Raw genomic sequence first — 22,814 nt, forward strand, 5'->3', positions numbered from 1 at the left:
AAACATTGAAAAGATTCATCAAGCTCTAAAAGCACATATTGCAAGTAATTTACTTACAACAATTCATCTCTGCAGATTTGCTGATACACAAACTACAAAGACTAGAACACCTCACCTACAGAAATTAAAGTCATTTTAAGGAGTAAATACAAAAGCTTCAGGTTCTGAGAAAATTGTTTCTAAATAGCAGAATGTAGATCAGCACTTTTGGACTTATTTATTTAGACCTGGTTTTGGACAAACTGTTACATTTCATTTAGTTCTGAGCAAGTTCACTGTAAAATGAAGGCATGCATGCTGATCTGAAGCAGCAGCCTGACTGAAAGAGGCACTCAATAGTCTGAGACATGCTCTTGTCAAACTGTTCTTGGATAAACACAACACACAAGTTCCCCTGACATGACTGACTGAGACAGCCCAAGGAAAAAACCTGCCCTAAGAAGAGCTGCCATTGGCTTATTGCTTATGGCATTTAGAATGCTCTGTTTCAGTACTTAGAGTTCTTGTGCCAGATTTATCTTCCAACATGGTCTATTAATTTATTCAATTAATCAATAAAAACCACTAAGGTTATATTTTACATTACTTTTTCTTCTCTTTTGTGCAATTTTAATACCTATTTACTATCTAGGAAATAGATGGAAGACAGGGACAGTGTCTGGACAGAAACCTACCAATGTTTCAGTGAGAATTTTTTCACTCAAAAGCAGAGCAGCTGAGCTTATACAAAGTGTGTTTTGCATTCTCTGTTTCTAAGGAGCATAACGAAAGATGTGAAATACAGAAGGCTTAGGAATCTGAACTATCTACTCCAACTAAATTAAAATTTAAGTAGTCTGTCATTTTGTACCATTTTATTTGAAAGCATGTAAACAAAAAGTTTTACCAGATGAAACTAAAAGAGTGATGATATTTATAAATAAATGAGTAAAATAAAGAAGGGTAGTCCAAAGCTGAAGGACAGAAGATGCTACTACATTCTTTTCTCAGGACAGTCTCTCAGATCACTTTAAATAACAGTGAAAGAAATTGTCTGTGTGACTCACCACTTCATCTTTGTCCTCAGGAGTTAGCTGAGCAGAACTTCTTTCTTCCTCCTGCTTGACTGATCTCTCATATAAATCACTGACAATGAATGAGGGGTAGTATCTGTCCTTTAGAGTTTCATAAACATCTGCCTGAATTCTGTAGAATACTTCAATGCCTTTATTTCCCACAAGACTTTGCTGTATTTCCTTATAAAGGGATTTTTCCACAGGTATTTCTCTGCTTTCCACAAAAAAATTCTGGTAAATTTCACTCACCAGTTGAGGTATTTCAGCCTAGGAAGCAAGGGAGAGGGAGGGAGAAAAGAATAATGAAAAGATACTGAAAATATCAAGATGACTCAGGACACAGGTGCACAATTTGAAGCATAATCAAGCTAATTTCCCATCCAAATGTATGAGAAGACATCTGTAAACCTCTTACTGAGCCCAAGCATGCTGCCTGCCTGTGCACCTCTGCTGAGCAATCCATTTTACAAGTTAAGTATGGATGTTTGTTAAGTGAAGGAACAGCTGTGCCCTACAATTGCCAGAGCTTCCACACCCACTCATTTAAATCCATGTTCCAAAAGCTGGCATTAAAAGGAAGAAAATGCTAGAGCAACAGTGTGGTCACCATTTTAAATTCAGATGGGAAAGCTCAGCTGGATCAGCTCTCCTGTCTTCTGCTGAATAGAATCAATTCACTTTACACATCATTATAATTCATTTGCAGAGGAAAAGAGAAAAAAATGCAAGAGGAAAAAAAGCACAATTGAAGAGACATTTACCAGGACAGGAGGCTGGGTATTTTTACTGAGCACAGTAAAGTGCACAGGATTGAACTTTGCATTAATGAACAGGAAAGAGAGAAAGTAATGCAGCAGAGCCCATGATCAGCTCCCTAAATTACCATCTCCCTAAACTGGACAGAATTAAAAAGGGTTTATCCACTCCCTCAGAATGGCACAGTGTTCTTACCTGCCTCATCTGACAACACCACAGCCACACGGCTGCAGGACACTACCTCTGTGCAAGCTGCCCTGTAGTGGCAGATATATCATTTCCATATGTACATGCATGTTGTTTTGAACAGGAGGACAAAAAATCACAACTGAGCAGTCATTAAATGATTTATAGTACCTTTTCCAATCATGAGCAGTTTGCAAGTCAACACTGATTTACAGAACTCTTCTCTTCTCTCTGACAAACCATTTTTATCAACACTCTCTAGCTTGAGTTGGTTGGTAGTCATTTTTTCAGCCTGTATTAATGGTTCACTACTCATACTCTTACAATTTATCTCTCTCTTTACAGGATGCTTTGTTTTCCAATTGATTGGAGTAAGAACAATAAAATTACAGTGAACAAAAAGTTAACTGATAATCAATAATCAAATCTGTATTTCATGCTAGCATGAATCCTGAAGGTTTAATTGCTTCCCCCAGAAATCCACCACACTGGTGACAAACAGCAAATTTGTATTCTACAAATTCTTCCTCGGCACCATTGCTTGTTGCAACTTTAAGTGACGTTCCCTATCTTTGTTTCAGGGTTCTAACTCCTACTTTATTTTAGCCAAAATTATGATATAGCATTGTTTCTTCTCTCTATCAGTAGTGGGGCATTCCTGGAGAAACTTAGCTGCTACAGATTAGGGAGAGGTCTTTTAAAGCAACATCTCTCTTCCAAAAAGATTTTAAGAATGTATATACACATGATTTCATTATTTTGGATGGAATGGGCTGTCTGTAATTGGCAAGATGAGACACTTATGTACAGAGTATCCAAGTGCAACGTTCTTCTAGATTTCATATGAATTAATACAAATAAGCCTGCATGTTTTACTGCATGTTTTTTCTCTGGTGGAGGGGGCTACTCCTTTTGCATATCAAGTATTCCTTTTAACAGATGTTGTTACACCAACCAGCAAGAAATGATCACAACAGCCCACAAATTTTAATTGCAATATTAACCTCAAATATTGACACAAAGCAGCTAAAAAAAAACCCAAATTGCTTAGAACCCATCCTATGCTATTGATACTTCAAAAACATGAAGACATTTCCTATCATCAAGACCACAACAAACAGTGTCACCAATGTACAAAGCCATATAGGCTTGCAACTTCTTCCACCTTGTTAGCACTCTTGAGATTCTCCACAGACTCCCAGAAGCCAATCAAAGCCATCTTGTCCATCCTCTCCATGTAGATCCGGAAGTGCTCTCGGTATGAAGGATTGGCCAAAATCTCTTCAAACTGAAGAATCTGAAGAAGGGAAAACTAAGAATAAAAACTGGAAAAGTGCCTAATTCTAACTCCTTTCCTTATAGGGAAAATCTTTTCATCATGCATCCCACAAACATGTCTTAGATTCAACTACACATACCTCCTACGGTAATAGTTTTGCTTCATTAAAAAAAAGAGAGTTTTAAGTACTTGGAAGATAAATTCATCTTTGCTTCTATCAGATAGCAAATACTCCACATCTTTCTAATCAGGATACATTTCAAAGGACTAAGATCGCATTTCAAGTCACTCATGAAATGCTATTGTCAAAAATTTAACTTCCAATGCTCCTGCAAAGCAGAGGAGCCTGAAAGCTAAATAATCTGTTCTTGTTTCAAACACCGGCAGTTTCCATACCACAGCCCACAGAGCTTTGAGATGTATCTCAATTATTCCCAGAGACACAGAGAAAGATGTAATATCTTGTCTGCCAGGGCATTTGGTGCCCAGTTCCCACTGTTATTGAAAAGCATCTATCAGAAACACAGTCAGGAATGAGTATGTTCTGTGATATAGTGCTAAGGACTTTTCCTGAATGAGGAGGGTTTGCATCAGGCAGCAAAGGAAATGAAACACAGGCTTCCTGTACCCATGTAGATGCTGCAGCCATTGAGAAGTTGCATTAAAAAGCAATTATCACTTCCTTATCCTCTACTATTTTTGTGAATCCAGGCCTTTTCTTTGAGACAAACACCTGAAAACAAACGCTTCTCTGATAAAATGAGCAAAACTTTCCATACTGAACAAAATTAATAACCTTGTTTTTCTCTGAAAAATAGGACCAAGTCTTTCCTATTTTCCAAAAATAGGACCATTTTTTGATGTTTCCTCATCAAAACCAAGAAACCTTTTCCCTCCAACCCTCCAGTCTTGCAGCTGAACCAGTTTTCATATCACTTATTTAGTGCCATTACTTTTATCACCAGGAACCCAAACACACTACCCAGAGTAGTCTCAATTTCTTTGTTTCTCACAGGCACCAACCAACTCACACTTTTCCCTTTGAAAAGAAAGAAGGTCCTCAGGCACTAATGAGTCTTCCTATGACTTTGCATTTTATAGCAAAGTTTGTTTGGTATGGAGCAAGATGTGAACTCTGAGATTGAGGCATTAATAATTTCTGTAATATGGGTTTTCTTGTATCTAACAATAATGATACAATTCTAGTCAGCATCAGGATGCCTCCCTCTCTGGGAACATTGCTCCTTTTCCTAAATCTAGCACCTGTGAAACTCTGCAACCAAGTTATAGGTAGGAAAAACATTTTCCTTGTCTCAAGCTACACATGAGGAAACCACATACACAATTATTGGCATAAAATCAGTGCCTTTAAAAAGCAAGCTAAATATGGTTCTTAAACAACTGCAGTCCCCTGTGTTTTGTCTGAAACAGCTTCCCCAAATTTTGGGCAGTGTTTAAGCAAATTATATTTGTCTCATATGAAATGCTCATTTACATGTTTAAATTTCCCCTGTGAAAGTCATGTGCCATTCTTCTCTTTATCATCCCAATATCTTCTGGATATGACTTTATTCTTGGGTTTAAAACTATTCAGATATATGAATATCTGCACTTAAAAGCTTACTCTATAAACCTCACTGAAAAGCAGAGAGTACCTTGTTCAAGCTCAGCTTAATACAGAAATGGTGATCAGGCTGTCAAACAGAACACAGACATGGCAATTTAAAGGCCAGTCTGCGATTTAGCCTCATTACTGTGCATCATCATATTTTCTATTCAATCCTTCTACCAGGGACAATGATTTACAATACAAGTGTAAGAGGGTCTTCCAGCCCCTCAAACAGATGTTTTCCCCATCTCAGGGACTGTCAGCTCTGTGAATAGCAGAGTTAATAAACCACAACATGGGGCATGTGCTGTCCCTTCTTGAGTGAGAGGTCACCCTGGTCTCCATGCTTCCATGACCCAAGCTATGCCACTCTGGCTGCCAGCAAGGAGGGTAACCAGCAAACAAACAAACAAACCCCCCTCAGAAGTAACTGGGGCTAAGTGCTGCTGCAGGCAGCAAGGCAAGTGCAAACACCTCTCCCACCTAACAAAGGACCCATTGCACCAGTGCCCCCCAGTAACCAAAGCAGTGGTGCCTAGCAACAGGGTTACACAAATCTCCTAACAGATAGCCTTGCAAGCTGAAACAAATAAATTAATGGCAGAAAAGCTTACTCCCTTGCAGAAATGAGACCTCTCAAATGTCTTCTTGATTTTTCTTTAAGTCAGGAGTATTCTGGAATCATTAAATATTACCAGTCCTGTACTGAAAGCGTTATGTTACAGCTGCAACGCCAACAATGACAGACACAAGAGGGTTTCAGTTTTGAGGTGAAAAATCATAAACGCATATCTGCTGGTTTTGGGTGGGGTAAAGTTAAACATTCTTAAGAGACTGGCAGGGGCTATGTTTTAGATTTGTGCTAAACAAAAGGCTGATAACATAGAGATGCTTTTTTGATGCTAAGCAGAGCTTCCACAGAGCCAAGGCCTTTTCTGCTTTGGGTACTGCCACACTGCAGAGCAGACTGGGGCTGTATGGGGGACTGGGAGCAGACACAGCCAGGACAGGTGACCCCAATTGCTCAGTATGTGCAGGGGGGATGTTTCGAGTGATGGCTTTGTCCTCCCAAGTCACTGTTACATGTGATGGGGCCCTGCTCTCCTGGGGATGGCTGAACAGCTGCCTGCCCATGGGAAGCAGTGAATTCATTCCTTGTTTCGCTTTGTTTGTGTGTGTGGCTTTTGCTTTCTCTATTAAACTGTCATTATATCAACCCCATGAGTTTTCTGGGTTTTACCCTTCTCCCCAGTCCTGCTGGTGGAGCAGCGAGCGAGTGGCTGCATGGGGCTTGGCTGGTCCAGGGGGAGAAACCACAACAGTCCTTTTTGGTACCCAACTGTTCTGTGGATCTTACTTCCTTTCATGATTTAAAGAAGTTCTGCAGTAATTTGTAATCCTCAGCAAAAGATCATTTTATGATTCAGTATCACCATGGATTAGAGCACAAAACTCTAAGCTGTGCTGGCACATAGGCAGGCATTAGGGCATTTGTACACACTCAAATCTAATATCCAGTTAGCAGATATAATCTCAGAATTATCAGCCTCCACAGCAACTCTTCAAATCCTGTTAACTCAAGAGCAGCTTCTGGGTTTGGAAAAACCAGAAGCTTTAGTGTTGCCACATCAATTCCCTGCTTCAATAGGAATGTAACATATATCACAGCTGGTCACAGACTCTGCCTAAGACTAGGAAAGGGTTAGGTTTTTCTATTTCTTTTTCTCAAGTGGGATGCTTTAACCAGCATCCCTAGCATGTGCCCACAGAGGAGACTTGTCCCTGGCCCTACAGAGCAGAGACTTGTCTTGTTAAATCCCTAAAGACAGTCACAACTTCCCTCTGGACAGGAACAGAGAACTACTAGGTAACTTAGGACTGCACAGGCACTAGGCACAGATTAGATGCATGGTACTGTATTTCTTTGCAACACACCACATTCCCATTCACTACAACCACATTGACCTATAATGAATAGCCCAAATAAAGCTGGTAACAGCACTGCAGATGGTTGGGATGAACAGCATTTGGGTCACTAAAGGAAATTTTCTGCTGGGATAACAACATACAGTCAGACTGCAGAACTGGTTGCTGCTTTGGATTTTTTCCTTTTTTCTATTGGTAGAAGCCAGGAATAAGTGAAATGTAAAAACCATAAATATCTTTTTCCAAGCTGTATTTTAAAAAACCCTTAACTAATGTTTTTTCCATATACTGACCAAAATTAAAGCCTATATTTATCTCGTTATGCTTTAAAAAGAAACAAGTCATCAAAGTCTCTCTGTCACAGCAATGTGAACTAAATGCAATGATTATATAAGTATTAGAAAGTACATACTAACCACATAAGGTACCTGACTACTTTACTGCACATACAATAATGTAAAAGCCCCTGCCTTGAGACTCACATGTTCACAAACATACTTCTGTCATAAGAAAACGCATCACCAGGCAAACAGGTGACAACAACTGAAGCTTGGTTTCTTAACATTCCCCAAATTCTGTACCATGATGTATCCTGACATAATATGATCTTACAATCTGAAGCTCAGAAATCACTGTGAAAATCTGCTAAGTCACCAGTTAAATCAACATCTATCCACAGATGCAGTGGAAGATGTTCTGCAGCAGTTTCATCTTAGTCCTCATCAGCTGAATTATGAAGACAAGCTCATTCCACCTCAAAATACACTCAGATGGTTTCCTTGCTATTTCACAGCTAGTTCAGGGTCAGATCCCCAGATCCCCTCCCAGAACCCATGATCCACAAAACAGCTCCACTAAGATGCTGTGACTCCATATGTCAAATCTCACAGATGAGGCGGGGTGGCTGTTATGCTCAGCACAACAGAGGGGAAAAAACCTCATTCACTGGATAAACACAGACAAAAAATTCAACTAATTACTGCAGTACTGTGCAGGCATAGTTCCTAGGAAAAAGGACTAAAACAGCACTGACTATAAAGACATGCTTTATATGTTACACTTAGTCAAACTGCATTTTCTCCAAAAAAAAATCTAACACCGTGGGCAGAGTTTAAATCAGGATCAGAGGTAATGACAGAACTCAGATTCAGAGAATAGCTGTGGTTTATTTGTCTGTTTGCTTGCTTATAAGCATTTGATTAGAATTCACATATGTAGGGTTTCCCTAGAGAACCTGGATTCAGGAAAATTAGGTAAGTGAAACATGTACAAAATCAAATGAATAAAAATCACAAGACTACATAATCAAACAGAACACTGATAGCTTTTTCTTGACTGCAGTAGTAGGGGAGTAATGGCATTGCTGGTAAAAAGTCTTTTATGCATGTTCTGATTATGAGCTTATATATGGAGATGGATTATTTGGAGCTTTCTATAGGATGCATAAGTGAAATCAAAATACAAGTTTAATTCACTAGTCAGCTCTTTGTTCAACTAGTACCAAAAATTCCCCAAAGCTAATAATGCATTCAAGATTCTACACTACACTTATATAAAATATTAATTCAAAACACCATCAGTAAATATCCATTTCTGACCAATTTCATGCAAGTTGAAGAAAGGAAGGCCAACATGCAGTTTCTTCTGCAAAAGCTAGTTCTGCAATTCAGATGCTACCTTAACAGAAATGTTAGCACAACCATACTCTAATATCTAAGGGCCACAAGCTGCAACCTACTAATGTATCTTACCTACTAAATCCCAAACAATGCCTTGCCCTTTTGCTTAGAAAAGAGCCCGAGTGTTCAGTCAATACTGTCGAAATAGGAGGGGCCAACATCCAAAATAACACCAGCTGCCCTGAAATAAGTACCCAGACTGCAGCTACCACAGTGCTAGGAGAGGATAAGAAGGAGCAACAGTGAAGGAACACTAATTCCTCAGATAAGCATTTTTTTGTGCTCAAAAGGGGACAGCATGGCCTCCACCTCTCAAACAGGTTCCCACAGCTTCTTTCCTGGCAATGGAGAATCAGGGACAAGAGAAGGGGGAAGCAGTTTTCCTATTTTCTATACTGACATGACATTAGAGGAGTTCTAGGGCTTCATCACAGAAACACCAAAAGCTTAGAAGTAAAACTGCCTCAGATCCCACTGTTTACACCATCACCACAACAAATGCTTCTGCAAGATGTCATTATTTCTATTAATGGTACCATTAAATCAATATTGAACTGCTCATTGGTATATTTGCAGGACGTAACCCCAGGCCAGCAACTCCCACTAAAAAACCCTATTGGTTCATGAAACATGCAACATGAATTTCAGGAATTCCTTTAATTTTAATTACAATATTATATTTTATTATATTCCTGACCAATCCCTGCCCCTATCAAGTGCACTTTCACTGCTGGACTCCAGTCTTGAACAATCTTATGTCCCATGTATCTATCCAGAAAAGTTGGTAACATCTCAGCAGGCATCAAAAGTGGCATCATTGGCTCATGCAGTGCTGCCACATGCTCCCAGCTCTCTTTTTCTTCTTGGCACCACTTCCTGCATTCAACTTTAGGAAAGAGAATAGGACTGTCTTGGCACAACCTATGACACACCATCTGAAATCATGCTTTAAGGACAAGTGGGGAATAAGGAATCATTGTGTTTCAGACCTTACTCAAGAAAAAACAAAATACAAAAAGTAGGAACTATTTCTCCATTATTCTACTTCTTCTAATATGCTACTAAGTTACAATTATTATAAGGCCATAATGAAAATAAAGATCCCGCTGGAAAAGACAAGCTATTTCCTACCTACATGAAAAACATAAAATCTTTTCACATTTGAATACATCAGCCACTATGCTTTGCCCAAAGGGAACAGAGCAGATTACAAAAGTCACTAAAATTTTTAAAGATTTGCAAGACTAAGTAGTTATTTTATTTTTGTAGATGCTGGCCAACACAATAGTTACTTCTAATTCCAGACTACAGTGGTATTGAAAACCAGCATTCAGTCACAACAGCTTTGCCAAAGACTTTCTGCAACAACTGCTCAGAGTTTTGTCAATTGCCTTCCATAAGTGTTTACTTTTGAATAATTCAGTATCTTCAAAACCCACACATATTTCCTAAAGTAAGTATAACGAGGGCCAAAGACATACTGCACATATGTTGGCAGCCTTTTATTTGAAAGCAAGTTGCTACTTTGACAAAAGCTGCTAAGCTGCATGTCCTTATTAACTCCCTACAGGTGGTATGTCTGAAAAATCACACGTGCTTACAAGCCACTCAGCCCTCTGTGAAGTTTCACATTGCACAATACTCCAAGCTGAGCAATTAATGTGTCTTTTCAGGTACTTCAGTAACCTTTTCCCAAGGTAAATAAACCAAGCAGCAATTAAATTGTACTTGACTCCTGGGGGAAGGGAGGGATTAACGGCAGTGAGGCAACACGATCCAGTGGTAACACACTTAGAAGGACCTTCAGACAATACCATTTGTACCTTCTGACTTGGAGGGCCATCACCTTCATCAGAAATGCCATCTTCCTGCTGATCATAAGCTGGCCCTCCCAGGAGCCTTATTCTCTTCTCACATTGCTTCTTTGCCACTGTCAGCTGATTAATGTACCTCTTCACATTGCGAGCCCTTAGGAGGTCAGCTTTCATTGCTGCAGTTTCTTTTCCTTTTGAATCTAAGAATAAAGCAAATCAGAGGCAGTATTTTACAACAGGAAAACATCCTTGTACCATTGCTTCTGTGAAAAGCAAATCAGAGGCAGTATTTTACAACAGGAAAACATCCTTGTACCATTGCTTCTGTGAAAAGCAAATCAGAGGCAGTATTTTATGACATGAAAATATTGTAGCACTGCTTCTGTGACCTGTTTGATCAAAGCATCTGACATCCATGAATCAGCTATGCTCATCAGTACAGATACTGGCAAGTTTGCATTTGAAACAGGATGATGATTTTGAAACATTCTGCAATGATAACTCAAGGGTTTACACGAAAAAAAAGTTGAGGAAAAAAATCCTTATTCAAATGCATAGCAAAACCCAACCCCTCCAGCTCTCTTTATAGTTTGTTGGAGGACACAGCCCAAGACGTCTATACAGGATGTACATTTATCAGATGGCATTAAGGAAATTACCTACAGCCATGGCAAATGATAACATGTGGAGCTGATGGCCAATATACCTCACTGAACACAGCATTGACTGCCTGGAGTCTCGAGGGACTGGGCTCTCTTCCCCCCAGCCCAGCATGACACATTCCCACATATCTTATTTGCAAGCCCAAACCTCTTGTGCCTGATGTGAACAGCCTATCATACAATATCCCCTCCAGACAACTGACCAAAGTTCACTCAATAGTCAGATGACTAAGAAAAAAATCTTATAATGCCACGCCAACACTGCACAGTACTGTTAGAAAGTAAAGTAATGTGAAGATGACAGTCAGCTGAATAAGACTTAGTAATAGCCAGTGTAATGGTTGTGCATTCTACATTCCATCCCCTTCAGCTAATTACCAGGGTTTAAAAAAATGAGCAGCAGATAAAGCAGATATAAAACCTCATTGTGCAGAAATCATGTTTAATATCTGCAGGATGCAACTGATTTACATTTATACTCTGATTTTATTTTCCTCTTGCTCAATGATAACAACCATGCTTTTTTGGGCTGGAGCTATTACTCAGTAGCAAAGTACTTGGCTTTTACTTGGCTCTGGATTATCTGACTGCTCAGGGATAAATGGTAAAGATCTATTCTACTATGTTTTCAAACTATTAAATGCTAGCAAAATCATCTAGATAAAAACAGCATTTGATTTTCACAAGAGTTGCTGTTAAGAAACAACTACATAGGTTTGTGACTGCAAAAACAGCAAAAAGGAAATCTCTCAGAAATTATTCAAAATCCCTATTTTAAGCAAGTTTCCAATACATTATGGCAACTTCTCCTTTTACAACTGTTTTTATCCTTATATTTCCAACTTAAAGCCACATGTAAGCATTGGATGCAACTCTAAGTTGTCTTTTGCATACTGAAGGACAACTCAAGGTACATGGAGCTCCCTTAAGTTCTACACATAACTGAGTCCAGATAGTCTCCCATTATCTTCACCCATATCTTTAATCTCACTTGATTTCCTTTATGTTTTTATGTTGGTAGGGATGGTTCCTGATACAAATACTCTTAGTATTTTAACGGATGAGTATCATTTGCATCTGAGCTGCCATATAATAGTGAACTAAAGAGATTATACTCACTGAAGCAAATGATAAAATTACCAAAAAAAAAAAAAAAAAAAGCCATCTGTTTTCCTGGCATGTTATCTCCACAGGGAAGTCAACAGAGCTTTTAATTTAGTGTTTCAGTTCCCTAAACAGAAGTACCAGTATTAATGAGAGAAAAGGAAAGGAAAAGACCTTAAGGACAGAACAATGCTCTCCCCCAAATCAAAACATTTACAGCTATTACAAATACAGGAACAGAACTTTAAAGTTTAAGATTAAATCCCAACCTTCTCCTTGCTGCAGTTGACTTTAAGATGATTTTTGCAAGTTATCAATTCTTTCAATAGTTTAAATGCTTTGGGCTCATAATGCATACCTGAAAACCCACAAACAGTACAATGCAATGATCATTCAGTCTTCTTAAAACAAAAGTACCCTTCTTGATGAGAACAAGGCATTCTGGAAGGGTTTTCAAAGCATGCATGTCTACTTCACCTGAAATCTTATCATCCTGTGACTGCAGCAGGCCCCCAGGAGAGATTAATGAGCCCACCATTTCCAGTGATTATTCCCTGTCTTAACAGAGACCCTTCAAAAACATTTACCTCAGCTCTTCATATCCAAAAGGAGCCACTCCAGCCAAGCATCTCTCAGGGCAGTTCCAAAGCTGGCGCTGCCAGGCTGTTTCTGCTCCATGGGTAAACAGGACTAGGCACTGTGAAAGGGCCAGTGACGTCCTTCACACATAAACAAGAGGCTGCTGAAAAGCAGAGCAAGAGCAGCACACGATGGGGCTGATGTGCTACAGGGCAGGAAAGACAGCATGGAACTGGGGACTAACACTTTCCTCTTCCAAATTATGAAAGATAAACTAGCAGAAATCAGGAGGAGCATTTTCAGCTCAACTGGAGAAGGTTAGGTGGATCACTGGTTTCATCCAAACCGTAATGTGTTTTGAGATTTTAGAGATTTTCAGACCTCAACTGCTCTGCTCTTATCATATTAAGCACTATCAAAACAATATTGTAAGTTATAAAGACTTCTCTTTTGAATATATTCTTGTCTGATTCCATAATCACCAAAATACCGAGACAGAATTAAGAGTGATTCTCCCCATTTCTGAGCATCAGGAAAGATGATGTTCACATTCAGGTATCACTGCATAAACCAAATAAAACCAGAAAGGCATGGAAGGAAAGGCTTGCGTGTATTCACACACCCTCCAGCAAGCTTCAATAAATAGAAAAGAAGTAGATTTCTGCTACTAAGAGACTTTCACCACAATGCAAGGAGGAAAAAAGCATCCTTTGAGTAATATTTTTTTCAAGAGTAGCAACTTTGCACTTTGGGTATTTCTCTAAAAAAATATTATTAAAAACAAACAAAAATCACTCCTTATCAGCAAGACAAGAAAGATGCTACTTTGGGATTTCCTCCCCACAAGCTGCATACACTTTACCAACAGCAACTGAGCAGAGCTTCCATCTTCATAGGAGCAAAGTGTCTTTTACTAACTTCCTCCAAAATAATTCCCCTTATCTGGGGAAATTTTGACAGGACATGCACTGCCTTGGAGGAATTTTAAATCCCAGAAGGGTCCTGTGCAGCTCTCGCAAAGGCAACCCAAAGCAATTAGTACCAAAAGCTGAATTTCAAACTCTGCTTATCAATCCACAGTTGTAGATAACTCAATTTGCACCAAACAACATTAAAATATAAATAGTTGAAATGAGCTCAAACTTACCAAGCAATCAAAGCTATGCTACCTGTGCAAATTGTTTTATTCTCTGCATTTTTTTTATATCTGCAGTGATTTCTGACAAAGCTGTCTTGTAAATCACTCATAACTATCTTGACTTGAGCTAAGCTAGAAGCATATTCCCAGAAGCATATCCTAACCCACCAAAATTATTTCTGAAAAGTGATTTCTCACACCTAATTTTCTTTCCTCTTCTATTTTTTTCCCCTATGGCAGCTTTGCTACTTGAGGAGGTTTATATCTATTAAATAGATCAAACTGAAGTACATATTCACATCATCCATTTTTAAGTCAGAATATGGGGCCTTCCAAATTGTCATGCCACAAAATGTCACACAACCTTTATTATACTTAAGCACACTGGAGGATAAACAAAAACAATGTAAATTTGCTTAAAGCAAAAACAATGGTATTTTAGACATGCATGACCTCTTAGTAGTGCTAGCAGAAGGCAGAGATTTCTCATTTTACCTACAAAGTTATGTATGGCAAAAGCATGAATAAAACTGAGAATACAAGTTCTTGTTCCTTTATAGTTTCAGTAACTACTGATCCATGACACCTGGCAGCACATGCAACAGCACTGACCAGCCCTACCTGTCACTGAAGGAGCAACACACATACTCCCCATCACAAGCTTTTTTGCAAGATTTTTTCCAAGAGCCAGGTTAAGATATGCAGGGCCTCCTAAATGCCATGCTTAGTATTTAAGTAGTGAAGATCAATTTCATATTTTTGTGTAAGCAGTAACTGGAACCGTATATATAACTTACAAGTCTTTATGGACCTCCTCATATCTTAGAAACCTTGAATTACAAGTTTTAAAAGCCTACATAGGCCTGGAAAAGCATTTGTTCAATTCTGTGAGAGCAGGATGACCTTTAAGAACAGCACACACTGTTGTTCTAGTGCCCAAGGTCCAAGGAAAGGACCTTGAGGAGCTCTCCTCTGGTCTGACAAAAGACTGGGGAAAAGAAGTGTTAAATCCCAACCACTTCCACAGACAGCTCTGGGAAAAGGGGCTTGCAGGGAGACCATGGACAAGTCAGGCTCTGATCATTAGCAGTGTGTCATGCAACACAGCCTCCCACTCACAGCCACAGCTGAGAAAAATAAAACCTCCAGTGGCAGCAAGGCAAAGCTGAGCCTGGGAGTCAGTATGTGCCATACAGTAAAATAAAATCCACCACAGAGAGCCTCGGTCTGCAGGTCCTTGCACCCCCTGTGGTCACATCTATCTGAGCAGTCAGCCTCTTCCCTCCCTCTTCCACTGGACAGCATCTCCATTACCATCACCAGCAGACACAAAGGATGCCGGGAACAGAAAGAAAAACTTCCCCTACAAAGCTGATTTGCAAATCACAAATAAAAGCAAATAAATGTACCACAGACTCTGCAGTCTTTACCCTCAAGCACATGGATTCCCTGCACACTTACTGCTTGAGCATGACGTGCAGGCACAATGTCAGCTCTTTAAGCCTTGCCAGAAAACTGTGCAAAAATAATTGTGTGGGAATGTTTATTCCTGTGTGGAGGATGCAGGTCAGGGGGAGGAATCATAATAGAGTTTTGACATAATTAAGTTACATGGCATCTGTAATCTTCTGGAACCATTACCCATTTTACTTCACTTTAAATTATCATCTTGACAAAACCCACACATCACAACCCACATAACTAAGCTAGCCCACAGTCCCAGGTTTTTTTTTTTAAGTCCCTTTTTACAGCTGAACATTGAAGCCTCTTTCAGAACCCCAGCACCTGAGAGGCCTGCTCACAGACAGGCCTGTTCCTGTGCCACTTGTCAGCTTTGCTTAGAAAAGCAAATATCTAGACACACAGTGGGAAGGCTCAGCAGGAGAAATCTTCTGCTGCAAGGCAGCAGATCTCTCCACACAGAAATGGCTGCTTATTTGATCTCTCTCACAATCCCTGCCTGAAAACGAGCACTTTTCTCAACAGGGATGCCCTGGGGTCGATTACACTGCAGTGTCTGCAAAACAGCCCCACCCAGTCACATCCAAGGGTGGTTTCTATTCATACTGTAAAGTCATGTGTAAGGTGGAGGGCATAGAAAATTAAAAGGCAAATCAAACAAATCCCTTTACAAAAAAATCCTTAAAAAAAAAAATCTATTGAGAGACCTGCTCTGTGTTGCCCTAAGACAAGGTATGTGCATTTTGCATTTTTGGGGTTTGTTTTCAAAACCAGCTAGTAAAAGAACCTTGCTGAAATTCTGGTAGGATCCTGTAATACAATATCAGTATCAGAAGAAACAAATGTATCTGTTAAAATTAGAACCAGTGTATTTAAGCAGCTTCCTATTCATGTTACAGCAAATATCAAGTTAATATAACAACTTACTTTTGTCGCTATTTCCCAATTGGTGTTTTCGATACCTTTTCTTTACAAAAATTTAAGATTCTTGCTTCTAGAAACTTGCATATCATCTGTCATTCATGCTAAAATGCCTAATCCAGGTATTTGTCCTCTTACAAACTGCTTTAATAGATCAAAATGCAGTAAACATTTTCAGATAAGCAGTTAGAATCCTTCAAAATCTTCAGCAGATAAGATAGGTTTTGTAAAATAAATAAAAACAAACCAACAAACAACTGAAATAGTTAAAATGTAGCTTAAATTTTACTTGGTTCAGTATTTAGAATGAATCTGTATCAAAAGTCAAGATGAGGAGAGTTGTTTATAATTAAAGGTGTAGAAGGATGTGACTATTTGAACCATAGCACATGTGACTGTAGAGAGGTACCATCTGAAAATACCAACAGGAAGAAAAACCAAACAAATTAAACAAACAAAGAAAAACAACAACAAAACTACCACCAAAACCAAGCTGCCTCCTACAGCCACTGCTTGAGTGATCATTACCATTTTGGAAGAAGATACACAGGAAGATACTGCTGGAAAAGTGAACATGTACACACCAGATTCTGTGCTTTTGTGCCAGTGTAAATGAGGGAAGTGCAGTGTCAGAATGCAAGGAAACGGCTTCTATTTACAGTGGCCTGCAGTGCTCCAAAATAAACTATCTACCCCTCTAGAAACAATAATGCTGTGTTAATTTTCTTATTCAACTTCAGCAACAGCCAAAAGCAATTCTCCCAGCCACAGAAATTCCACCATCCACCCACAGCTGGCATCACACTGCAAATCTCTCATATTACTTTGTGTCCCAACATTTTGACCTCTTTGACTCTCTCAGGGAGCCAAATGCAAACCTCACTGCTTAACACGAATCAGATGCTTCTGTACATTTTTGTTTGCTCTCTTATGTTCACATACCAGAAGATTCAAGTCATAGAAATCTGAAAAGTTATAAATCCTACAACATGCCATTGTTTAACTATAGAGGGTTTAATAAAATCATGTGTAGAAGTACTTTAAAATACTCTCTGATTTTATTAGGGTCCTAACAGCTAAATATTTTGCCAATAGGTGGCACCAGCACTAGTTTAAAAGCGTAAAGAATCCTGTCCTTACTGAGCAACAAGCCTTCCTCTCCAACCTTACTGGGCACCAACATTAAATGCATACTTTGGCATCACCAACAAAATAGTAAAAAGGTCAGGTAACTGTAGCTCCTATGAGAAGTCATCAGTCTGATATCTGGTCCTCAGACTATTCATCCTTTAATAATAGACACCTAATCTTTTTAGAAAAAATAAGTATTTTTGGTCAGTTTTAGAGACTTAATTATGTCTCTTTAACCAATAGTAAAAGCCCACAGTCCTGCTCAGGAATACTGATTGCAACTGGTGTGGTCGCACAACGCTTCTTTTGCTAAAAGTATAAATAGTAGCTAAGCACTCACTACTGCAGAGTTTTGGCCACTCTGCTCCACTAACTGCTCCTCAGGTTTTTGTTTATTTCTTCTTCTATTGAAAACACTGCCTTGGAGAGCTCCCATATTTCCAAATGGTGGAGGCTGAGACCACTCTTGTGTGGAACCCCAGCTGAGTACTGCATCCAGTTCTGGGGACCTCAGCACAGGAAAGACAGAGGAGGGCCATGAAGATGATCAGAGGGATGAAACACCTCTCCCAAGAAGAAAGGTTGAGAGAGCTGGGATTGTTCAGCCCAGAGATGAGAAGGCTTTGGGGACACCCAACTGCAGCCCCTCAGTACTTAAAAGAGGCCTGTAAGAAAGATGGGGCCAGACTTTGTAGCAGGGCTTGTTGCAACAGGACAAAGGGGCAATGGTTTTACACCAAAAGTCGGGCAATTTGGATTATATAAAAGGAGTGTCTTTTACAATGCGGATGTCAAAACACTGGAACAGGCTGCCCAGAGAAGTGGTCCCATCCCTGGAAACATTCAAGGTCAGGTGGATGGGACTCTGAGCAGTCCAGTTGAAGATGTACCTGCTCATTGCACAGGGGCTGGAGTGGAGGATTTTTAAAGGCCTTTTCCAACCCAAACCATTCCATGATTCTACATCCACATACATACTATCTACACTTGCTCTACTCTCACACCTTGAGAGCAGAATGCTGGCCAGCCAGAGCTCAGCTGCTCCAGTTAAACAGCCAGGCACTAAAGAAGCAGTTACATTTTCAGGACCCAACTTTGCCACAGGAAAAAGGAAATAGCTATCAGTAAGACTCTCTCTTGCCAGGGTGGGGTCAAAGCTAAGAGATGCCCTTGACACAAAAGCCAAGAGCTCATTTAGCAGCAAAGGAGGAACTGTCCTATTCATCCAGCTGCCATGCTCACACATCACTGCAGGTGTGCACCACATGCTGGGGGAGAAGGTTAAAAAGAGAAAGACAGAATGAGATTGTGCAGACACACTTTGATTTTGCATAAAGCTTACATTTAGTTATTCACCATTAAATCCAGGGGTAGCATTACACTGTAGCATCCAGAAAAGTAAACATCAAAACATGATGGCAGTAACATGGCAGTCTGTTCTACAACATTTCAACAATCTTTATGTTCGCAGTGAGCTGTGCTGGGTTTTTTTGTTGGGTTTCATTTGTTCTAAGAAGGGTATCACAGTTTTTCCTTTTGTTTTTAAAATTCAGGAACATATTATATTAATTACCACATTAGGTAAAATGCCTCCACCTCCTTTAGGAAAAATAAGGCACAAAACAGTCTTCTGAACTAAATTTTACCCCTCTACAATTTTGATAGTCCTCTTAAGAATTTATTGTGCATACATAGAGCCTTAAAAATTTTGGTAGATGAAAACCTGAGTGGAATAACTGAAATTAAAAATCTGCCCTAAATTTGTGTGAACTATAAAAAGACTGTATTGGCATGCCTCTGTTGGGCACACTGTTTCATATGTGTCAAGAAAAAAAAAAAAAATCACCTTTTCCAGACAATGTGCATGACCACTGGCTATTTAATAAACAAAAGGGTTAGCCCCAATAGCTAACAGAGCCAGCAGTGGTAATCAACACTTAAATTATATGAAACGTTACCACAGGAATAAACCAAAAATAAAAGTCCATATCATAATAAAAAAAGTCAATGCACCACCTAGTGAAATTTGTTAGGTTTTTTTTTTTAGTACAGGTAGAAATCAAGAGCCCATAAAAATGCAGAATCAACTTTATCACATACCACCAACTCTATATTTTTGTATCTGTTCTGCAGCAACAGACAATTGTAGCTTCAAAAAAAAAAAATCTTCTGTTCATGATTTAGAACAGTAGATATTTAAACAGATAAAGTCAAGTGAGATAGAGGAGAATTAATTAATAAAGAATTCATTGTAGGAACATAAACTGTATCAAAATATTCCCCAAATCAATTATTGTCTCAAAAAGACCAATGGTAGCACAAATGGAAATACAGGCTTAGCAAGATTTGATTTTTCATAGTGCTCTCAGAGTTAAATTCCGTATCCTCATTTTATTACTTTATGAAATAGACTTTCCATTCAATTATCTTTTATCTGAAAAATATTAATATCTATTTCTATAATGTACACTTGAATAAAAACCAATGCCTACTTTTCCTTTTATCTTGGTTTAATACAAGCAGGATAGCCTACTGGAATGCACATTTAGCCCTATTTTAGAGAGTAAACAAAAAGTATAATTGGTATTGACAACCTTATACTTTCTAAAACTTGAGCATGGACCTCAAGCTCTTCAGATTGCCAAAAATTTCCCCACCCCACAGCATGTTCATTTTCTGTTTCTGCATTTTTCAGTACACTTGAATATACTTTTTAAAGTTTGATATAAGGAACTAGAAAAGGATTTTTTTAACCTAGAGAGATTCAGATCACATGAGAACCTAAAATATTTTGTATTTATTCACAAAGAAATTAATTTTACTATCTGTTGCCTTTTTATTACGCATTGATACGACTTAAGTATACCTCCCTATGCAATGGCTTAGTCAATAATTTTGCCATTAAGATCATCTCCTGATGATATACCTCAGTTTTCACATATTTTGAGAGCCATAAAAAGTAGTATATGTAATAAATATAAGTACAACTGTAATATGCACTGCTTTTTAAAAGGCAGCCATTGCCAAATCATTGCAGAAAATGAAGAGGACTCTTTATTGCAACTCAAAAACGTAATACATTAAAAAGTCAAAATAACTGACTGACAAATTATGCTGTATCATTCCTTCTTCTGTGTTTTGAAAAAAGGACAGACTGAGATTTTGAGGAACAGATTGTATGAACAAGAAAGTGGAAATATGATTCTCAGCATATGAATTTGTAATGTCAGAATTCCCAGTTGCAGCAAGTTCTGAAAATAAATGTATCATAGATATGACCTTTCTCATGATCCATCAGCTTAGATGAACATAGGATAGGGGGGATAATCATACCATGTGAGCTTCTGGAAGATTCAGACAAATGAAACAGAACCAAAACACTAAAGGCATAGCATTCCTAGAATCTGCCTAAAAAACCCACACACACTGATTGCATATGTATGGCAAGAGTTCAAACAGCTTTTCAAAACGAAAACAACAGATGTTGGAATCTTACCTTTCTGTCTCTTCACTTGGGGAATATTGCTGATTGTGGTTGCCTGAACTATTTCCACTACAATTTGATACCTAATTTTAAAAACAGTAGGGAGTAAGGGTGAAGAGAGGGAGGAGAAGAAAAAAACATGGTATTAATTTTTTACAATGTGTTCTTCATACAGCACACTTAAGAACTAATAAAAATCAAAATACTTTTACTTCCTCCTCACATAGAAACAGAATAATCTCACAGTATACCTGAAACCTAAGGAGCAGTGTGCACAGGGAGCAGGGAAAACAGATTATCTTGAAAATGAGACATTCAACTAACAATAATGCTGCACTCTTCTCTCAACTGATGGCATTGCACAGACAGGTAATATTCACAACACTATATTAAGTCACAGTATAAAGTCAGACTCCAAACATTAAATATAAGTTTTCATAGGAAACCAGGATGGTAGTTCAGTTTAAAAGAAAAGAGCCATCTGTAAGGTTCTTCCAGCTAATCCACTCAAAACGGAGCATATATAAATTTGTAGAAGAAACAAATTACACTGAAATATGTAAAACCCCAAACTATTACACTCCAGGAATAATTAAACATGTTTATCACCTAAAACTACACTAAACAATAGCAGACAGTTAAGCAGCTAGCAAACTGAATTTTAAGTAAAACTGATTTTGCAACTAACAAATACCATGCACTCAGCAAAGAAAATGACTGTCACTTAAGTCTCATAAATGTCAAAGTCCAGGTCATAACACTCAAATTCCTTTCAATGCACTTACTTTGGTAGCAATTAATTGGTAAGAAAGCAAGTATTCCAGTGAATTTGCTATCTATCAGGTTAACTCTTAGATGAAAGCTGAAGCCTCCTGGAAAGGCTGCTATTTCTGTGATGACTTATTCTCCATTTAAGAAAGAACATGTGATCCTCAAAATATTTCCCTTCTTTCATGTCAACTTTCTTCACCAACATCACTCAATTCCCCCCATTTCTCTTGCCTCCTGAAACTCTTTTAGGATTTTGATTGTCTCTGGCTCTTTGTATACACAGTTTTATAACACAGCATACACTCAACTACATTTCCAGATTTTTTTCTGCAGCAAATTCTTCAGTTATCAAATTCAAGCCTGAAAACCTGTTTGAAAACCTGTAATTTTTGTAACACTACTTCCTTCTGCCATTACTGTATTTTGATTGTTTCCACCCACCAGCAATTCTTGCCCAGTCCATCAGAGGAAGAACAGCCCCATAGTAAGGGTGGTGCTGTGGTGCATAGGAAGTCCCACAGTTAATTCCCTACTCAGACAAAGACTTCCCAAATTATTCAGGGCAACTAAGTTAGACTTTTGATGCATTGATTATGACATCTGTAAATGCACTGCAACGACATTCATTCACCTTACTCGGGTGTTGCAGGCTAACTGTGAAATCATGAATTTATCAAACTAAGTACAGACAACCAACTGCACATGGAAGGTAGTTCCCGCTTATCTTGCAATTTTTTCCCATCCAGATTCCCTCCCATTTGTTCACTTTGCCAGTTTCACATGTTTGTACTACCAATACTTAACACAGCATGTCTTTTTTCCTGTTCTTTGTATTACTTTAGTATGGGAGATGCTTGGAGTTACATGCTCAAAGATGCTATTTTGTCTGTTCCTCCCAAGCACTGGGCTCTTGCTGCAACTACTCAGTGGGAGTGCTGTACAACCCTGCAGCAGAAACACCCCTTGCTACACTGCCAGACGATGACCCTTTTCTCCCTGTAACTCTGTTCCAAATATTCCAGCTGATAGATATTCTGTGGTGCTGGTGATTAAACATCTAAGGACATTTAACATGTGATGTATTAATTTAACTTTGAAGAAGTGATAAACTGGACCCTTCATGGCTTCACATCCATATTACTTCCTCTTTCCCTATTCTCTGTTCTATTCCTGCACTCCTCTCATTTCTTAGGTAAAAGAGGATACAGAGCCAGTAGTAATGGTCTTTCTTACTGTGAGCTGTGTTGTGACTTTTTGCT

General features: G+C 38.8%; 1 protein-coding gene across 1 annotated transcript in view; it reads right to left on the minus strand.

The window, feature by feature from the left end:
- The window catches only part of SNX25 (sorting nexin 25), an 81,713-nt gene that overhangs the window by 21,503 nt on the left and 37,396 nt on the right, over nucleotides 1-22,814 (minus strand). Inside the window, exons 6-9 of the mRNA XM_059470542.1 lie at nucleotides 20,797-20,867; nucleotides 10,314-10,504; nucleotides 3,163-3,294; nucleotides 1,047-1,322 (exon numbers count right to left, since the gene is read on the minus strand). Coding sequence (XP_059326525.1) covers nucleotides 1,047-1,322; nucleotides 3,163-3,294; nucleotides 10,314-10,504; nucleotides 20,797-20,867 — 670 coding nt within the window. The remainder of the gene's footprint in view (nucleotides 1-1,046; nucleotides 1,323-3,162; nucleotides 3,295-10,313; nucleotides 10,505-20,796; nucleotides 20,868-22,814) is intronic.

Source organism: Ammospiza nelsoni, chromosome 4, assembly GCF_027579445.1.
Source record: "Ammospiza nelsoni isolate bAmmNel1 chromosome 4, bAmmNel1.pri, whole genome shotgun sequence".
NCBI classification, from domain to species: Eukaryota; Metazoa; Chordata; class Aves; order Passeriformes; family Passerellidae; genus Ammospiza; species Ammospiza nelsoni.